This window comes from Salmo salar, chromosome ssa16 (genome assembly GCF_905237065.1).
Source record: "Salmo salar chromosome ssa16, Ssal_v3.1, whole genome shotgun sequence".
Lineage (NCBI taxonomy): Eukaryota > Metazoa > Chordata > Actinopteri > Salmoniformes > Salmonidae > Salmo > Salmo salar.
The window spans coordinates 58,664,386-58,684,692 of record NC_059457.1 but is presented as its reverse complement, the minus strand read 5'-3'; the positions used below and the strand labels follow the sequence as shown (position 1 = coordinate 58,684,692).

Sequence of the window (20,307 nt, the reverse complement as noted above, 5' to 3'; positions counted from 1 at the left end):
AGAGAGCCCGTTTCTTCAGACTCCGGACAACGTGGTGGTGAGTCTCATCTCAGGGAGATGGAAAACCTGGCGTGACATGGCAAACATCTGGTGACAACATGGATAATGTAGGCTAGATGAGTTTTTGCGCACTCGGAATGAATTGGTCTTTAATTCATCCCCCCCACCAAAAAACCCACAGAAGTGACATTCGGATTTCTACATTGCTGTGGATGTGACAGTCTAAAAAGCAATGAATGCCATGGCTTGGATAATGGAGGTTTGGATGAGTTCACACCACGACGGGTCTCGCCGCCGGTACTGGTAACGGTTTAGGATAAATGTTTGGTGTTCACCTAATGCGCGGTGCCATAATAACGTCTTCCGCTTCCAACAGAAACAGATACATTTCCGACTGATGTGAAACATTTGAACTGATCTAAGATCTCGGGATCTAACCATGTTAAGTTAATATTAGAGAGCTCCTGATTAAATATAGCCATAGATACGTGGTTTTATAACGGATTTATTTTATTTGTTTAACACCTGTTTAGAGTCTAGACGCGTGATCCCATGTTGGAGAGATCACAGGAAATGTGTGTGTTCCAGAGAAGAAGGGTATTTCACTTTCTATCTGTGGTGCCACTCATAGTGGCGTTGATGTGCTGTGCGCAGAGGTGAGTGTTGGAGAAGAGACCAGACGTAGAGAAGGGTACGGATGGTCCCGTCTTATTGGAAAAAAGTTAGTTTAATGGTCTCTTTCTTGTATTTCAGCGCCAACGAACCGGGGAATATGTCTTTCGTAAAGGAGACGGTGGACAAACTGTTAAAGGGGTATGATATCCGCCTTCGACCAGACTTTGGAGGTACATCTAAAACATTTTTTTTGTTGCGCGCGTTGATGATGGTGCAAATTATTACCCTATAATATTACTATAATGAATATAATAATATACGTTATTTGTCATGTTAATAGTAATGTGATTATTGGTCCTGTTTCTCAGGCGCACCGGTTTCTGTTGGCATGAGTTTAGATGTGGCAAACATCGACATGGTGTCAGAGGTTAACATGGTAAGTTGTAATAAATCCATATACTTACATTTCACCATTGATTGACTGTGGATGTTGCATAATGTTGTCATATTTCAGACATTCCTATGGCTTACCTTTTTTTCCTTATTGACAATGTTGTCTTCGTGTTGTTTGAAAGGTTGAGCGGTCAGCGTCGTAGTGCTTTATGTTGACCGACAGTATTTCAGACATCAGTATGTATTACCTTTCCGCTGTCTTTACTTGTCAGAAGTGAAAACTTTTGGTTGAGAAGTTAGCAGCAGATTGTTCTATTTTGTGGCTTGGTGAGCAAGATAAGGATGATACTTAAATCAGCGTTTCTTCTAGAAATACATGTTTCATATTGCAATACGTGGTCATATAAAGTCATTGCTTTTCACAGTGCAACGCTCACATTACTTTTGATATGATTCTCTTGTCATTTGTTAAAATACATTTTTACCGTTACTTATTAATCCGACGGCTCTTCATTGATAATCATTAAACCATTTGGTAAACATACAGATTTACATAATGAAAATGTAAGTTTGTAAAGTATAAACATTTTAAAGTATGATACAGTATATACTGTAATGTATTGTTATGGATTATTATGATTCAAAGAAAGTAAGTCAAAAATCTGATATTGACAAGATCAGAGATGTACTGTATGTAGGTTATTGGTCACATACACAGACTAGCAGATGTTAAACAGGTGTGATGAATGCTGGTGTTTCTAGCTCCTATAGTACAGTGGAATAGTGGTGTTTCTAGCTCCTACAGTGCAGCAGAATGCTGGTGTTTCTAGCTCCTACAGTACAGCAGAATGCTGGTGTTTCTAGCTCCTACAGTGCAGTGGAATAGTTGTGTTTCTAGCTCCTACAGTGCAGCAGAATGCTGGTGTTTCTAGCTCCTACAGTGCAGCAGAATGCTGGTGTTTCTAGCTCCTACAGTGCAGCAGAATGCTGGTGTTTCTAGCTCCTACAGTGCAGCAGAATGCTGGTGTTTCTAGCTCCTACAGTGCAGCAGAATGCTGGTGTTTCTAGCTCCTACAGTGCAGCAGAATGCTGGTGTTTCTAGCTCCTACAGTGCAGTGGAATAGTTGTGTTTCTAGCTCCTACAGTGCAGCAGAATGCTGGTGTTTCTAGCTCCTACAGTGCAGTGGAATAGTTGTGTTTCTAGCTCCTACAGTGCAGCAGAATGCTGGTGTTTCTAGCTCCTACAGTGCAGTGGAATAGTTGTGTTTCTAGCTCCTACAGTGCAGCAGAATGCTGGTGTTTCTAGCTCCTACAGTGCAGCAGAATGCTGGTGTTTCTAGCTCCTACAGTGCAGCAGAATGCTGGTGTTTCTAGCTCCTACAGTACAGCAGAATGCTGGTGTTTCTAGCTCCTACAGTACAGCAGAATGCTGGTGTTTCTAGCTCCTACAGTACAGCAGAATGCTGGTGTTTCTAGCTCCCACAGTGTAGCAGAATGCTGGTGTTTCTAGCTCCTACAGTGCAGTGGAATAGTTGTGTTTCTAGCTCCTACAGTGCAGTGGAATAGTTGTGTTTCTAGCTCCTACAGTGCAGCAGAATGCTGGTGTTTCTAGCTCCTTCAGTGCAGCAGAATGCTGGTGTTTCTAGCTCCTACAGTGCAGCAGAATGCGGTGTTTCTAGCTCCTACAGTGCAGTGGAATAGTGGTGTTTCTAGCTCCTACAGTGCAGCAGAATGCTGGTGTTTCTAGCTCCTACAGTGCAGCAGAATGCTGGTGTTTCTAGCTCCTACAGTGCAGTGGAATAGTGGTGTTTCTAGCTCCTACAGTACAGCAGAATGCTGGTGTTTGTAGCTCCTTCAGTGCAGTGGAATAGTTGTGTTTCTAGCTCCTACAGTGCAGCAGAATGCTGGTGTTTCTAGCTCCTTCAGTGCAGCAGAATGCTGGTGTTTCTAGCTCCTACAGTACAGCAGAATGCTGGTGTTTGTAGCTCCTTCAGTGCAGTGGAATAGTTGTGTTTCTAGCTCCTACAGTGCAGCAGAATGCTGGTGTGTCTAGCTCCTACAGTGCAGCAGAATGCTGGTGTTTCTAGCTCCTACAGTGCAGCAGAATGCTGGTGTTTCTAGCTCCTACAGTGCAGTGGAATAGTGGTGTTTCTAGCTCCTACAGTGCAGTGGAATAGAGGTGTTTCTAGCTCCTACATTGCAGCAGAATGCTGGTGTTTCTAGCTCCTTCAGTGCAGCAGAATGCTGGTGTTTCTAGCTCCTACAGTACTGTAATATGGTAATATAGACCAATACCGTACTGTATTACCGCAATACAGTACTGTAATATAGACCAATACTGTCTGTAATACTGTACTATAGGCCAATACAGTACTCTAATATAGGCCAATACAGTACTGTAATATAGGCCAATACAGTACTGTAATATAAGCCAATACAGTACTGTAATATAGGCCAATACTCTAATGTAATATAGGCCAATACAGTAATGTAATATAGGCCAATACAGTACTGTAATATAGGCCAATACAGTACTGTAATATAGGCCAATACAGTACTGTAATAAAGCCAATACAGTACTGTAATATAGGCCAATACAGTACTGTAATATAGGCCAATACAGTACTGTAATATAAGCCAATACAGTAATGTAATATAGGCCAATACAGTACTGTAATATAGGCCAATACAGTACTGTAATACAAGCCAATACAGTACTGTAATACAAGCCAATACAGTACTGTAATATAGGCCAATACAGTACTGTAATATAGGCCAATACAGTACTGTAATACTGTAATATAGGCCAATACAGTACTGCAATATAAGCCAATACAGTACTGTAATATAGGCCAATACAGTACTGTACTATAGGCCAATACAGTACTCTAATATAGGCCAATACAGTACTGTAATATAGGCCAATACAGTACTGTAATATAGGCCAATACAGTACTCTAACATAGGCCAATACAGTACTGTAATATAGGCCAATACAGTACTGTAATATAGGCCAATACGGTACTCTAATATAGGCCAATACAGTACTGTACTATAGGTCAATACAGTACTGTACTATAGGCCAATACAGTACTGTAATATAGGTCAATACAGTACTGTAATATAGGCCAATGCAGTAATGTAATATAGGCCAATACAGTACTGTAATATAGGTCAATACAGTACTGTAATATAGGCCAATACAGTAATGTAATATAGGCCAATACAGTACTGTAATATAGGTCAATACAGTACTGTAATATAGGTCAATACAGTACTGTAATATAGGCCAATACAGTAATGTAATATAGGCCAATACAGTACTGTAATACTGTAATATAGGCCAATACAGTACTGTAATAAAGCCAATACAGTACTGTAATATAGGCCAATACAGTACTGTAATATAGGTCAATACAGTACTGTAATATAGGCCAATACAGTAATGTAATATAGGCCAATACAGTACTGTAATACTGTAATATAGGCCAATACAGTACTGTAATAAAGCCAATACAGTACTGTAATATAGGCCAATACAGTACTGTAATATAAGCCAATACAGTACTGTAATATAAGCCAATACAGTACTGTAATAAAGGCCAATACTCTAATGTAATATAGGCCAATACAGTAATGTAATATAGGCCAATACAGTACTGTAATATAGGCCAATACAGTACTGTAATATAGGCCAATACAGTACTGTAATAAAGCCAATACAGTACTGTAATATAGGCCAATACAGTACTGTAATATAGGCCAATACAGTACTGTAATATAAGCCAATACAGTAATGTAATATAGGCCAATACAGTACTGTAATATAGGCCAATACAGTACTGTAATACAAGCCAATACAGTACTGTAATACAAGCCAATACAGTACTGTAATATAGGCCAATACAGTACTGTAATATAGGCCAATACAGTACTGTAATACTGTAATATAGGCCAATACAGTACTGCAATATAAGCCAATACAGTACTGTAATATAGGCCAATACAGTACTGTAATATAGGCCAATACAGTACTGTAATACTGTAATATAGGCCAATACAGTACTGCAATATAAGCCAATACAGTACTGTAATATCAGCAGTAATATATTCCATTTACACAGCAGAACATGTTATCCAAAGTGACAGTAGTCCATACATTTTGCTATGTGACCCCAGTGGGAATTCAACCCACAACTGTGGTGTTGCCAGGGTTGTGCTCTAATGAACTGAGCTACGTACAGGACCAGTACAAAGTGCTAGGTTATGTTGCTGACTTCTTAACTTTGTAACCAGTATTTTAGGAGTACTAGCCCGGAGTTTCATAATGAGTCGGCAGAGCATTGCTAAGTGGTCGAGCCCACAGAGGGCCATTTTTAAAAAGCATTACCCACCCCCCCAAACAGTAGAACCAGTCTTAGAGGTTGTGTCCCAAATGGCACCCCATTTCCTATGCAGTTGCACTACTTTTGACCACGGCCCATAGGGCTCTGGTGAAGAGTAGTGTACTCTGTTGGGAATAGGTTGCCATTTGGGACACCGGATTCAGAACAGTTTTTGAATAATTCACAGCCTGACTCTGTTGCTTGATGTGTGGCGGGTTGTTTACAGCCCTGTCCTAGCCTGCTTGATGTGTAGCGGGTAGTTTACAGCCCTGTCCTAGCCTGCTTGATGTGTAGCTGGTTGTTTACAGCCCTGTCCTAGCCTGCTTGATGTGTAGCTGGTTGTTTACAGCCCTGTCCTAGCCTGCTTGATGTGTGGCGGGTTGTTTACAGCCCTGTCCTAGCCTGCTTGATGTGTAGCAGGTTGTTTACAGCCCTGTCCTAGCCTGCTTGATGTGTAGCAGGTTGTTTACAGCCCTGTCCTAGCCTGCTTGATGTGTGGCGGGTTGTTTACAGCCCTGTCCTAGCTTGCTTGATGTGTGGAGGGGTTGTTTACAGCCCTGTCCTAGCCTGCTTGATGTGTGGAGGGGTTATTTACAGCCCTGTCCTAGCCTGCTTGATGTGTGGAGGGGTTGTTTACAGCCCTGTCCTAGCTTGCTTGATGTGTGGAGGGGTTGTTTACAGCCCTATCCTAGCCTGCTTGATGTGTAGCAGGTTGTTTACAGCCCTGTCCTAGCCTGCTTGATGTGTAGCAGGTTGTTTACAGCCCTGTCCTAGCCTGCTTGATGTGTAGCAGGTTGTTTACAGCCCTGTCCTAGCCTGCTTGATGTGTAGCGGGTTGTTTACAGCCCTGTCCTAGCCTGCTTGATGTGTAGCAGGTTGTTTACAGCCCTGTCCTAGCCTGCTTGATGTGTGGAGGGGTTGTTTACAGCCCTGTCCTAGCCTGCTTGATGTGTAGCAGGTTGTTTACAGCCCTGTCCTAGCCTGCTTGATGTGTAGCGGGTTGTTTACAGCCCTGTCCTAGCCTGCTTGATGTGTGGAGGGGTTGTTTACATCCCTGTCCTAGCCTGCTTGATGTGTAGCAGGTTGTTTACAGCCCTGTCCTAGCCTGCTTGATGTGTAGCAGGTTGTTTACAGCTCTGTCCTAGCCTGCTTGATGTGTAGCTGGTTGTTTACAGCCCTGTCCTAGCCTGCTTGATGTGTAGCTGGTTGTTTACAGCCCTGTCCTAGCCTGCTTGATGTGTGGAGGGGTTGTTTACAGCCCTGTCCTAGCCTGCTTGATGTGTAGCGGGTTGTATACAGCCCTGTCCTAGCCTGCTTGATGTGTGGAGGGGTTGTTTACAGCCCTGTCCTAGCCTGCTTGATGTGTGGAGGGGTTGTTTATAGCCCTGTCCTAGCCTGCTTGATGTGTAGCAGGTTGTTTACAGCCCTGTCCTAGCCTGCTTGATGTGTGGAGGGGTTGTTTACAGCCCTGTCCTAGCCTGCTTGATGTGTGGAGGGGTTGTTTACAGCCCTGTCCTAGCCTGCTTGATGTGTGGAGGGGTTGTTTATAGCCCTGTCCTAGTCTGCTTGATGTGTGGAGGGGTTGTTTACAGCCCTGTCCTAGCCTGCTTGATGTGTAGCAGGTTGTTTACAGCCCTGTCGTAGCCTGCTTGATGTGTGGAAGGGTTGTTTACAGCCCTGTCCTAGCCTGATTGATGTGTGGAGGGGTTGTTTACAGCCCTGTCCTAGCCTGCTTGATGTGTGGAGGGGTTGTTTACAGCCCTGTCCTAGCCTGCTTGATGTGTAGCAGGTTGTTTACAGCCCTGTCCTAGCCTGCTTGATGTGTAGCAGGTTGTTTACAGCCCTGTCCTAGCCTGCTTGATGTGTGGAGGGGTTGTTTACAGCCCTGTCCTAGCCTGCTTGATGTGTAGCGGGTAGTTTACAGCCCTGTCCTAGCCTGCTTGATGTGTAGCAGGTTGTTTACAGCCCTGTCCTAGCCTGCTTGATGTGTAGCAGGTTGTTTACAGCCCTGTCCTAGCCTGCTTGATGTGTAGCGGGTTGTTTACAGCCCTGTCCTAGCCTGCTTGATGTGTGGAGGGGTTGTTTACAGCCCTGTCCTAGCCTGCTTGATGTGTGGAGGGGTTGTTTACAGCCCTGTCCTAGCCTGCTTGATGTGTGGAGGGGTTGTTTACAGCCCTGTCCTAGCCTGCTTGATGTGTAGCAGGTTGTTTACAGCCCTGTCCTAGCCTGCTTGATGTGTAGCGGGTTGTTTACAGCCCTGTCCTAGCCTGCTTGATGTGTGGAGGGGTTGTTTACAGCCCTGTCCTAGCCTGCTTGATGTGTAGCAGGTTGTTTACAGCCCTGTCCTAGCCTGCTTGATGTGTAGCAGGTTGTTTACAGCTCTGTCCTAGCCTGCTTGATGTGTAGCTGGTTGTTTACAGCCCTGTCCTAGCCTGCTTGATGTGTAGCTGGTTGTTTACAGCCCTGTCCTAGCCTGCTTGATGTGTGGCGGGTTGTTTACAGCCCTGTCCTAGCCTGCTTGATGTGTGGAGGGGTTGTTTACAGCCCTATCCTAGCCTGCTTGATGTGTAGCGGGTTGTATACAGCCCTGTCCTAGCCTGCTTGATGTGTGGAGGGGTTGTTTACAGCCCTGTCCTAGCCTGCTTGATGTGTGGAGGGGTTTTTTATAGCCCTGTCCTAGCCTGCTTGATGTGTAGCAGGTTGTTTACAGCCCTGTCCTAGCCTGCTTGATGTGTGGAGGGGTTGTTTACAGCCCTGTCCTAGCCTGCTTGATGTGTGGAGGGGTTGTTTACAGCCCTGTCCTAGCCTGCTTGATGTGTGGAGGGGTTGTTTATAGCCCTGTCCTAGCCTGCTTGATGTGTAGCAGGTTGTTTACAGCCCTGTCCTAGCCTGCTTGATGTGTGGAGGGGTTGTTTACAGCCCTGTCCTAGCCTGATTGATGTGTGGAGGGGTTGTTTACAGCCCTGTCCTAGCCTGCTTGATGTGTGGAGGGTTTGTTTACTGCCCTGTCCTAGCCTGCTTGATGTGTAGCAGGTTGTTTACAGCCCTGTCCTAGCCTGCTTGATGTGTAGCAGGTTGTTTACAGCCCTGTCCTAGCCTGCTTGATGTGTGGAGGGGTTGTTTACAGCCCTGTCCTAGCCTGCTTGATGTGTGGAGGGGTTGTTTACAGCCCTGTCCTAGCCTGCTTGATGTGTAGCGGGTTGTATACAGCCCTGTCCTAGCCTGCTTGATGTGTAGCAGGTTGTTTACAGCCCTGTCCTAGTCTGCTTGATGTGTAGCAGGTTGTTTACAGCCCTGTCCTAGCCTGCTTGATGTGTAGCAGGTTGTTTACAGCCCTGTCCTAGCCTGCTTGATGTGTGGCAGGTTGTTTACAGCCCTGTCCTAGCCTGCTTGATGTGTGGAGGGGTTGTTTACAGCCCTATCCTAGCCTGCTTGATGTGTAGCAGGTTATTTACAGCCCTGTCCTAGCCTGCTTGATGTGTGGCAGGTTTTTACAGCCCTGTCCTAGCCTGCTTGATGTGTGGAGGGGTTGTTTACAGCCCTGTCCTAGCCTGCTTGATGTGTGGAGGGGTTGTTTACAGCCCTGTCCTAGCCTGCTTGATGTGTGGAGGGGTTGTTTACAGCCCTGTCCTAGCCTGCTTGATGTGTGGAGGGGTTGTTTACAGCCCTGTCCTAGCCTGCTTGATGTGTGGAGGGGTTGTTTACAGCCCTGTCCTAGCCTGCTTGATGTGTAGCAGGTTGTTTACAGCCCTGTCCTAGCCTGCTTGATGTGTAGCAGGTTGTTTACAGCCCTGTCCTAGCCTGCTTGATGTGTAGCGGGTTGTTTACAGCCCTGTCCTAGCCTGCTTGATGTGTAGCAGGTTGTTTACAGCCCTGTCCTAGCCTGCTTGATGTGTGGAGGGGTTGTTTACAGCCCTGTCCTAGCCTGCTTGATGTGTAGCAGGTTGTTTACAGCCCTGTCCTAGCCTGCTTGATGTGTGGAGGGGTTGTTTACAGCCCTGTCCTAGCCTGCTTGATGTGTAGCTGGTTGTTTACAGCCCTGTCCTAGCCTGCTTGATGTGTAGCGGGTTGTTTACAGCCCTGTCCTAGCCTGCTTGATGTGTGGAGGGGTTGTTTACAGCCCTGTCCTAGCCTGCTTGATGTGTGGAGGGGTTGTTTACAGTCCTAGCCTGCTTGATGTGTGGAGGGGTTGTTTACAGCCCTGTCCTAGCCTGCTTGATGTGTGGAGGGGTTGTTTACAGCCCTGTCCTAGCCTGCTTGATGTGTGGAGGGGTTGTTTACAGCCCTGTCCTAGCCTGCTTGATGTGTGGAGGGGTTGTTTACAGCCCTGTCCTAGCCTGCTTGATGTGTAGCAGGTTGTTTACAGCCCTGTCCTAGCCTGCTTGATGTGTAGCAGGTTGTTTACAGCCCTGTCCTAGCCTGCTTGATGTGTAGCGGGTTGTTTACAGCCCTGTCCTAGCCTGCTTGATGTGTAGCAGGTTGTTTACAGCCCTGTCCTAGCCTGCTTGATGTGTAGCAGGTTGTTTACAGCCCTGTCCTAGCCTGCTTGATGTGTAGCAGGTTGTTTACAGCCCTGTCCTAGCCTGCTTGATGTGTAGCGGGTTGTTTACAGCCCTGTCCTAGCCTGCTTGATGTGTAGCAGGTTGTTTACAGCCCTGTCCTAGCCTGCTTGATGTGTGGAGGGGTTGTTTACAGCCCTGTCCTAGCCTGCTTGATGTGTAGCAGGTTGTTTACAGCCCTGTCCTAGCCTGCTTGATGTGTGGAGGGGTTGTTTACAGCCCTGTTCTAGCCTGCTTGATGTGTAGCTGCTTGTTTACAGCCCTGTCCTAGCCTGCTTGATGTGTAGCGGGTTGTTTACAGCCCTGTCCTAGCCTGCTTGATGTGTGGAGGGGTTGTTTACAGCCCTGTCCTAGCCTGCTTGATGTGTGGAGGGGTTGTTTACAGTCCTAGCCTGCTTGATGTGTGGAGGGGTTGTTTACAGCCCTGTCCTAGCCTGCTTGATGTGTAGCTGGTTGTTTACAGCCCTGTCCTAGCCTGCTTGATGTGTAGCAGGTTGTTTACAGCCCTGTCCTAGCCTGATTGATGTGTGGAGGGGTTGTTTACAGCCCTGTCCTAGCCTGCTTGATGTGTGGAGGGGTTGTTTACAGCCCTGTCCTAGCCTGCTTGATGTGTGGAGGGGTTGTTTACAGCCCTGTCCTAGCCTGCTTGATGTGTGGAGGGGTTGTTTACAGCCCTGTCCTAGCCTGCTTCAAAGTTATTATTTTTATTTGAAGATTCAGTTTCTAGCAGCGTCTTGGCATGGTGAGGTTATCGGCCATCCGTACAAACTGAAACCGACAGTAGTATCGATGCTGTAGCTCAGTTGGTAAAGCATGGCTCTTGCAATGCCAGGGTTGTGTGTTTGATTCCCATGGGGGACAATGGAAAAAATGTATCCACTTACTACTGATGTTTTCCAAGATGGCTTAGCAGTCAGACGTCTTTGTCTCGTCCCTTTTATATATCTTTTTACATCTTTTTATATATATATTTTTTTAATACTAGACAGGTCCTGAATAATGGCTGTGGAGGAGGAGGGGGTCTATACTAGACAGGACCTGAATAATGGCTGTGGAGGAGGAGGTCTATACTAGACAGGACCTGAATAATGGCTGTGGAGGAGGAGGTCTATACTAGACAGGACCTGAATAATGGCTGTGGAGGAGGAGGGGGTCTATACTAGACAGGACCTGAATAATGGCTGTGGAGGAGGGGGTCTATACTAGACAGGACCTGAATAATGGCTGTGGAGGAGGAGGGGGTCTATACTAGACAGGACCTGAATAATGGCTGTGGAGGAGGGGGTCTATAATAGACAGGACCTGAATAATGGCTGTGGAGGAGGAGGGGGTCTATACTAGACAGGACCTGAATAATGGCTGTGGAGGAGGAGGGGGTCTATACTAGACAGGACCTGAATAATGGCTGTGGAGGAGGAGGGGGTCTATACTAGACAGGTCCTGAATAATGGCTGTGGAGGAGGGGGTCTATACTAGACAGGACCTGAATAATGGCTGTGGAGGAGGAGGGGGTCTATACTAGACAGGACCTGAATAATGGCTGTGGAGGAGGGGGTCTATACTAGACAGGACCTGAATAATGGCTGTGGAGGAGGAGGGGGTCTATACTAGACAGGACCTGAATAATGGCTGTGGAGGAGGAGGTCTATACTAGACAGGTCCTGAATAATGGCTGTGGAGGAGGGGGTCTATACTAGACAGGTCCTGAATAATGGCTGTAGGGGTCTATACTAGACAGGTCCTGAATAATGGCTGTGGAGGAGGAGGGGTCTATACTAGACAGGACCTGAATAATGGCTGTGGAGGAGGAGGGGGTCTATACTAGACAGGACCTGAATAATGGCTGTGGAGGAGGAGGGGGTCTATACTAGACAGGACCTGAATAATGGCTGTGGAGGAGGGGGTCTATACTAGACAGGTCCTGAATAATGGCTGTGGAGGAGGAGGTCTATACTAGACAGGACCTGAATAATGGCTGTGGGGGTCTATACTAGACAGGACCTGAATAATGGCTGCTGAGGAGGGGGTCTATACTAGTCAGGACCTGAATAATGGCTGTGGAGGAGGAGGGGGTCTATACTAGACAGGACCTGAATAATGGCTGTGGAGGAGGGGGTCTATACTAGACAGGACCTGAATAATGGCTGTGGAGGAGGAGGGGGTCTATACTAGACAGGACCTGAATAATGGCTGTGGAGGAGGAGGTCTATACTAGACAGGTCCTGAATAATGGCTGTGGAGGAGGGGGTCTATACTAGACAGGTCCTGAATAATGGCTGTAGGGGTCTATACTAGACAGGTCCTGAATAATGGCTGTGGAGGAGGAGGGGGTCTATACTAGACAGGACCTGAATAATGGCTGTGGAGGAGGAGGGGGTCTATACTAGACAGGACCTGAATAATGGCTGTGGAGGAGGAGGGGGTCTATACTAGACAGGACCTGAATAATGGCTGTGGAGGAGGAGGGGGTCTATACTAGACAGGTCCTGAATAATGGCTGTGGAGGAGGAGGTCTATACTAGACAGGACCTGAATAATGGCTGTGGGGGTCTATACTAGACAGGACCTGAATAATGGCTGTGGAGGAGGAGGGGGTCTATACTAGACAGGACCTGAATAATGGCTGTGGAGGAGGAGGGGGTCTATAGTAGACAGGTCCTGAATAATGGCTGTGGAGGAGGGGGTCTATACTAGACAGGTCCTGAATAATGGCTGTGGAGGAGGGGGTCTATACTAGACAGGACCTGAATAATGGCTGTGGAGGAGGAGGGGGGCTGTGGAGGAGGGGGTCTATACTAGACAGGACCTGAATAATGGCTGTGGAGGAGGAGGGGGTCTATACTAGACAGGACCTGAATAATGGCTGTGGAGGAGGGGGTCTATACTAGACAGGACCTGAATAATGGCTGTGGAGGAGGGGGTCTATACTAGACAGGTCCTGAATAATGGCTGTGGAGGAGGGGGTCTATACTAGACAGGACCTGAATAATGGCTGTGGAGGAGGAGGGGGGGTCTATACTAGACAGGACCTGAATAATGGCTGTGGAGGAGGGGGTCTATACTAGACAGGACCTGAATAATGGCTGTGGAGGAGGAGGGTGGTCTATACTAGACAGGACCTGAATAATGGCTGTGGAGGAGGGGGTCTATACTAGACAGGACCTGAATAATGGCTGTGGAGGAGGAGGGGGTCTATACTAGACAGGACCTGAATAATGGCTGTGGAGGAGGAGGGGGGTCTATACTAGACAGGACCTGAATAATGGCTGTGGAGGAGGAGGGGGGTCTATACTAGACAGGACCTGAATAATGGCTGTGGAGGAGGGGGTCTATACTAGACAGGACCTGAATAATGGCTGTGGAGGAGGAGGGGGGTCTATACTAGACAGGACCTGAATAATAGCTGTGGAGGAGGAGGGGGGTCTATACTAGACAGGACCTGAATAATGGCTGTGGAGGAGGAGGGGGTCTATACTAGACAGGACCTGAATAATGGCTGTGGAGGAGGAGGGGGTCTATACTAGACAGGTCCTGAATAATGGCTGCTGAGGGCATGTTGTTGGGAGTAATATAGAGTTTGTTTGACACTTCTGTAAATATCAACCTGACTACAGGAAATCTATTTAGCAGGACTTTATCCTGCTAACTGTTCCAAATGTCCGAACTGAATTTGGTAAAAGGGCTTTTATGTACTCTGCCCCATCGTCTGGGAACGCCTTACAAAATACTTTAAACTGGAAGAACTCGTCCCGATTGGTGATTTTAAATCACTGATGGAGGATTTTGATTATGTTATACTCTTGTGAATTCTATGGTTTTTACGAGATTAATTGTAGTTTTTCATGTTGTTTGTCTGTAATTTTTGTAATGACTTGGCGCTGCCTATCTTGGCCAGGACGCTCTTGAAAAAGAGATGTTAAATATCAATGAGCCCTTCCTGGTTAAATAAAGGTTAAATAAAAAATTAAATAAAATAAAAATGTCCAGCGTCAGACTATAGCTCTGGCCATTGGTCTTATCTTCTCCCTGTGAGGAGAGGAGGAGCCTGTTGAACCTGACGCCAGTGTAAAGCTCTGGCCATTGGTTGTCTCTTCTCCCTGTGAGGAGAGGAGGAGCCTGTTGAACCTGACGCCAGTGTAAAGCTCTGGCCATTGGTTGTCTCTTCTTCCTGTGAGGAGAGGAGGAGCCTCCTGAACCTGACGCCAGTGTAAAGCTCTGGTCATTGGTTGTATCTTCTCTCTGTGAGGAGAGGAGGAGCCTGTTGAACCTGACGCCAGTGTAAAGCTCTGGTCATTGGTTGTCTCTTCTCCCTGTGAGGAGAGGAGGAGCCTCCTGAACCTGACGCCAGTGTAAAGCTCTGGCCATTGGTTGTCTCTTCTCCCTGTGAGGAGAGGAGGAGCCTGTTGAACCTGACGCCAGTGTAAAGCTCTGGCCATTGGTTGTCTCTTCTCCCTGTGAGGAGAGGAGGAGCCTCCTGAACCTGACGCCAGTGTAAAGCTCTGGCCATTGGTTGTCTCTTCTTCCTGTGAGGAGAGGAGGAGCCTGTTGAACCTGACGCCAGTGTAAAGCTCTGGTCATTGGTTGTATCTTCTCTCTGTGAGGAGAGGAGGAGCCTCCTGAACCTGACGCCAGTGTAAAGCTCTGGCCATTGGTTGTATCTTCTCTCTGTGAGGAAAGGAGGAGCCTGTTGAACCTGACGCCAGTGAGAGAGTGTAGTTCTCCCAATGAAATAACAACATATTTGGGCCTTCTTTGAAACAATGTAAATTACAAGTGTTTTATTTGATACACCTTACCGTAACCCTGCTCTATCTCCTATATATACAGACACATACAGTTCCAGTCAAAAGATTGGACACACTTACTCATTCCTCAATGGGTTTTTCTTTATTTTTACTATTTTCTACATTGTGGAATAGTGAAGACGTCAACACTATGAAATAACACATATGGAATCATGTAGTAACCAAAAAAGTGTTAAACAAATCAAAATATATTTGAGGTTCTTCAAAGTAGCCACCCTTGGCCTTGATGACAGCTTTGCACAAGCTTGGCATTCTCTCAACCAGCTTCATGAGGTAGTCACCTGGAATGCATTTCAATTAACATGTGTGCATAGTTAAAAGTTAATTTGTGGAGTTTCTTTCCTTCTTAATGGGGCCAATCATTTGTCTTTTGACAAGGTAGGGGTGGTATACAGAAGATGGCCCTATTTGGTAAAAGACCAAGTCCATATTGTGGCGAGAACAGCTCAAATAAGCAAAGAGAAATGACATTCCGTCATTACTTTAAGACATGTCAGTCAATCCAATTTCAAGAACTTTGAAAGTTTCTTCAAGTGCAGTCGCAAAAACCATCAAGCGCTATGATGAAACTGGCTCTCATGAGGACCCCCACAGGTAAGTAAGGCCCAGAGTTACCTCTGCTGCAGAGGATAAGTTCATTAGAGTTACCAGCCTCAGAAATTGCAGCCCAAATAAATGCTTCACAGAGTTCAAGTAGCAGACACATCTCAACATCAACTGTTCAGAGGAGACTGTGTGAATCAGGCATTCATGGTCGAATGGCTGCAAAGAAACCACTACTAAAGGACACCAATAATAAGAAGAGACAATGGACATTAGTCCGGTGGAAATCTGTCCTTTGGTGTGATGAGTCCAAATTTTAGATTTTTGGTTGCAACCTCCATGTCTTTGTGAGAAAGAGTAGGTGAACGGATGATCTCTGCACGTGTGGTTCCCACCGTGAAGCATGGAGGAGGAGGTGTGATGGTGTGGGAGTGCTTTGCTGGTGACACTGTCAGTGATTTATTTAGAATTCAAGGCACACTTTACCAGCATGGCTACCACAGCATTCTGCAGCGATACGCCATCCCATCTGGTTTGGGCTTAGTGGGACTATCATTTGTTTTTCAACGGGACAATGATCCAAAACACACCTCCAGGCTGTGTAAGGGCTATTTGACCAAGAAGGAGAGTGATGGAAAGGGGGATACCTAGTCAGTTGTACAACTGAATGCCTTCATCTGAAATGTGTCTTCTGCTTTTAACCCAACCCCTCTGAATCAGAGAGGTGTGGCGGGCTGCCATAATCCACATCCACGTCTTCGACGCCCGGAGAACAGTGGGTTGACTGCCTTGTTTATGGGCTGAAGGACAGATTTGTACATTGTCAGCTCGGGAATTTGATCCAACAACCTTTCGGTGACTGGCCCAACGCTCTAACCACTAGGCTACCTGCCGCCCTGCATCAGATGACCTGGCCTCCACAATCATCCGACCTTAACCCATTTGTGATGGTTCGGGATGAGTTGGACCACAGACTGAAGGAAAAGCATCCAACAAGTTGTTAGCATATTGTCACGTCCTGACCAGTAAGGGGTCATTTTGTTATTATAGTTTGGTCAGGGCGTGGCAGGGGGTGTTTGTTTTGTGTGTTTTGGGTTTTTTGGGGTTGATCTATGTTATTCTATTTCTATGTTTAAATATCTAGTTTTTCTGTTTCTATGTTGGAATTGTTTGGGGTTGGTCTCTAATTGGAGGCAGCTGAATCTCATTGCCTCTGATTAGAGACCATATTTATGTAGGGGTTTTCTCATTGTGTTTTGGTGGGTGGTTATTTTCTGTTTAGTTCATGTTAACCTGACAGAACTGCTGGCTGTCGTTTTCTTGTTTTGTTTATAGTGTTTCAGTATAATAAACACAAATATGAGCACTCAACACCCTGCGCCTTGGTCTACTCCCTGCAACAGCCGTTACACATATGCGGGAACTCCTTCAGACTGTTGGAAAAGCATTCCTCATGAAGCTGGTTGAGAGAATGCCAAGAGTGTGCAAAGCTGTCATCACGGCAAATGGTGGCTACTTTAAAGTATCTCAAATATAAAATATATTTTGATTTGTTAAAAACTTTTTTTGGTTACTACATGATTCCATATGTGTTATTTCATAGTTTTGATGTTTTCACTATTATTCTACAATGTGGAAAATAGTTCAAATAAAGAAAAACCCTTGAATGAGTAGGTGTATCCAAACTTTTGACTGGTGCTGTAGGTGGGGGAACCATGTAAATGAAGTGTTCGATATGACTCCTTTAACCTTGTTCTCTGTGTGTCTTCAGGACTACACGTTGACCATGTACTTCCAGCAGTACTGGAGGGACAAGAGGCTGGCGTACGCTGGCATCCCCCTCAACCTGACGCTGGATAACCGGGTCGCCGACCAGCTCTGGGTCCCCGACACCTACTTCCTCAACGATAAGAAGTCCTTCGTGCATGGGGTCACCGTGAAGAACCGTATGATCCGACTACATCCGGACGGCACCGTGCTCTACGGACTGAGGTCAGTACTGTCCCTCCATATATATATATATAATGTCTCAACTGAGGTCAGTACTGTCCCTCCATATATATATATATATCATGTCTCATCTGAGGTCAGTACTGTCACTCCATATATATAATGTCTCATCTGAGGTCAGTACTGTCCCTCCATATATATATATATAATGTCTCATCTGAGGTCAGTACTGTCCCTCCATATATATATATATATAATGTCTCAACTGAGGTCAGTACTGTCCCTCCATATATATATATATCATGTCTCATCTGAGGTCAGTACTGTCACTCCATATATATAATGTCTCATCTGAGGTCAGTACTGTCCCTCCATATATATATATATAATGTCTCATCTGAGGTCAGTACTGTCCCTCCATATATATATATATAATGTCTCAACTGAGGTCAGTACTGTCCCTCCATATATATATATATATATATATAATGTCTCATCTGAGGTCAGTACTGTCCCTCCATATATATATATATATATATATATATATATATATATAAATGTCTCATCTGAGGTCAGTACTGTCCCTCCATATATATATATATATATATATAATGTCTCATCTGAGGTCAGTACTGTCCCTCCATATATATATATATATATATAATGTCTCATCTGAGGTCAGTACTGTCACTCCATATATATATATATATGATGTCTCATCTCACCATTGTCTTCTAAAACATATTGTATATGTCCCATGTTATGTGTAGCAGTATATTGTATATGTTATATGTAGCAGTATATTGTATATGTTACGTGTTGTATGTAGCAGTATATTGTGTATGTTACGTGTTGTATGTAGCAGTATATTGTATTTGTCCCGTGTTGTATGTAGCAGTATATTGTATTTGTCCCGTGTTGTATGTAGCAGTATATTGTATTTGTCCCGTGTTATATGTAGCAGTATATTGCAGTGAATATAGTGCTATATCATGAATAGTGTTCTCATGTTCTCTCTTAGTTAAAGAGGCACAGACCAGTTACACTTTTTAAAGTAAAAATAGGTTATTACTGACAAAGAGGCAAAGTGCAATACTGTATCACTTGGTCTGTATAGTAGCAGACCAGAATTACATCATTAAGGTAAAGTGCTTAATGTTGTTCCCTGGGATTATTGCAGCCCCCCCCCGCTCCTCTCTGATTCAGAGAGGGTTGGGTTAAATGAGGAAGACACATTTCAGTTGAAGGTATTCAGTTGGACAACTGACTAGATATCCCAATTTCCCCTATCAGAAGCTTGTATTAGCAATAGGTCATCGGATGCGTCGTGGCATCCCGACAGGGTACTAATAACTCAGGAAGAGAAGAGATCAAGCAATCCGGGAAGGAAGAGACGGATCTGAATTAATGGGTAGCGGAAGAGAAGATTTTGCTGGTCTGTTAGGAGGCCATTAATGAAGAAACGCTCATGGCTTTTCATGGTGAAGTGGTCGTATTGCTACATTCAGAGACTCGCCCACGTCTATCCATCCTGGACATCTAACTGAGGAAGCGATGCAGGAAGCCATTTTGGGATGCCCCTCGGTCCCTCAGTCAGGGGATGTTTCCCAAATGGAACTCTTATTTCTTGTATAGTACACTACTTTTGACCAAAGCACTATGTGGGCCCTGGCCAAAAGTAGTGTACTACTTAGGGAATAGGGGGTCATTCGGGACACAGTCAGGGAGTCTCTCAGACCGTGGCTAAACCACCAGTCAGGGAGTCTCTCAGACCGAGGCTAAACCACCAGTCAGGGAGTCTCTCAGACCGAGGCTAAACCACCAGTCAGGGAGTCTCTCAGACCGAGGCTAAACCACCAGTCAGGGAGTCTCTCAGACCAAGGCTAAACCACCACAGTCAGGGAGTCTCTCAGACCAAGGCTAAACCACCAGTCAGGGAGTCTCTCAGACCAAGGCTAAACCACCAGTCAGGGAGTCTCTCAGACCAAGGCTAAACCACCACAGTCAGGGAGTCTCTCAGACCAAGGCTAAACCACCAGTCAGGGAGTCTCTCAGACCAAGGCTAAACCACCAGTCAGGGAGTCTCTCAGACCAAGGCTAAACCACCAGTCAGGGAGTCTCTCAGACCGAGGCTAAACCGCCACCGATATGTCATCTCAGAATATCCCGTGTTTTAGAGGTAGGTCATCTAATAAAGCCTTGCATTCAGGATCAGTTTAGATAGGAATATCTGGGTTCCTAGAATCGGCCCCGTTTAGGGAACCTAGAATCGGCCCCGTTTAGGGAACCTAGAATCGGCCCCGTTTAGGGAACCTAGAATCGGCCCCGTTTAGGGAACCTAGAATCGGCCCCGTTTAGGGTTCCTAGAATCGGCCCCGTTTAGGGAACCTAGAATCGGCCCCCGTTTAGGGAACCTAGAATCGGCCCCCGTTTAGGGAACCTAGAATCGGCCCCGTTTAGGGAACCTAGAATCGGCCCCGTTTAGGGAGCCTAGAATCGGCCCCCGTTTAGGGAACCTAGAATCGGCCCCGTTTAGGGAACCTAGAATCGGCCCCCGTTAAGTGAACCTAGAATCGGCCCCGTTTGGTGAACCTTGGTCAAATTTGTCTCAGACAAGGCTTACTTATGCTTCCAACGTTCCCTGTAGTAATGAGTGTGTTGGCTCATTTAAACAGTCCACATCGTACCAGACAGGCAGTGTGTTGATTCATTGAGACCAGGCCAATGGCTCTCTATTAGCGTGTGTGTGTGTTGTCTTAGTCAGACCAGTGCCAGGGCACACCTCCAGAAGAGACTGCTGCACTGGGGTCATGTTTCAACCAGAGGTTTCTACAGGACCTGTGTGTTCAGAGCTTCACGTCGTTGGTTCAACACAGACAAATAGAACCCACACTGATCTTTCTAGCTCTGGAGGTGGCAGCAGGCAAAGGGCTGACATTATCATTGCTGTGTGTGTGTGTGTGTGTGTGTGTGTGTGTGTGTGGGGGGGGGGGGATACGTGTGTCTATGTGAGTGAGTGCATGTGTGCTAAGTTGCGGAGAATCAGAGCATGTCAGT

General features: G+C 46.0%; 1 protein-coding gene across 1 annotated transcript in view; it reads left to right on the top strand.

Annotated features, from left to right (window-relative positions):
* Window positions 1-20,307, top strand: part of gabrb3 (gamma-aminobutyric acid type A receptor subunit beta3) — a 55,354-nt gene continuing 35,047 nt past the window's right edge. Inside the window, exons 1-4 of the mRNA XM_045697503.1 lie at window positions 1-656; window positions 754-845; window positions 984-1,051; window positions 17,072-17,292. Of these exons, the coding sequence (XP_045553459.1) occupies window positions 553-656; window positions 754-845; window positions 984-1,051; window positions 17,072-17,292 (485 nt within the window). The 5' untranslated portion in view covers window positions 1-552. The remainder of the gene's footprint in view (window positions 657-753; window positions 846-983; window positions 1,052-17,071; window positions 17,293-20,307) is intronic.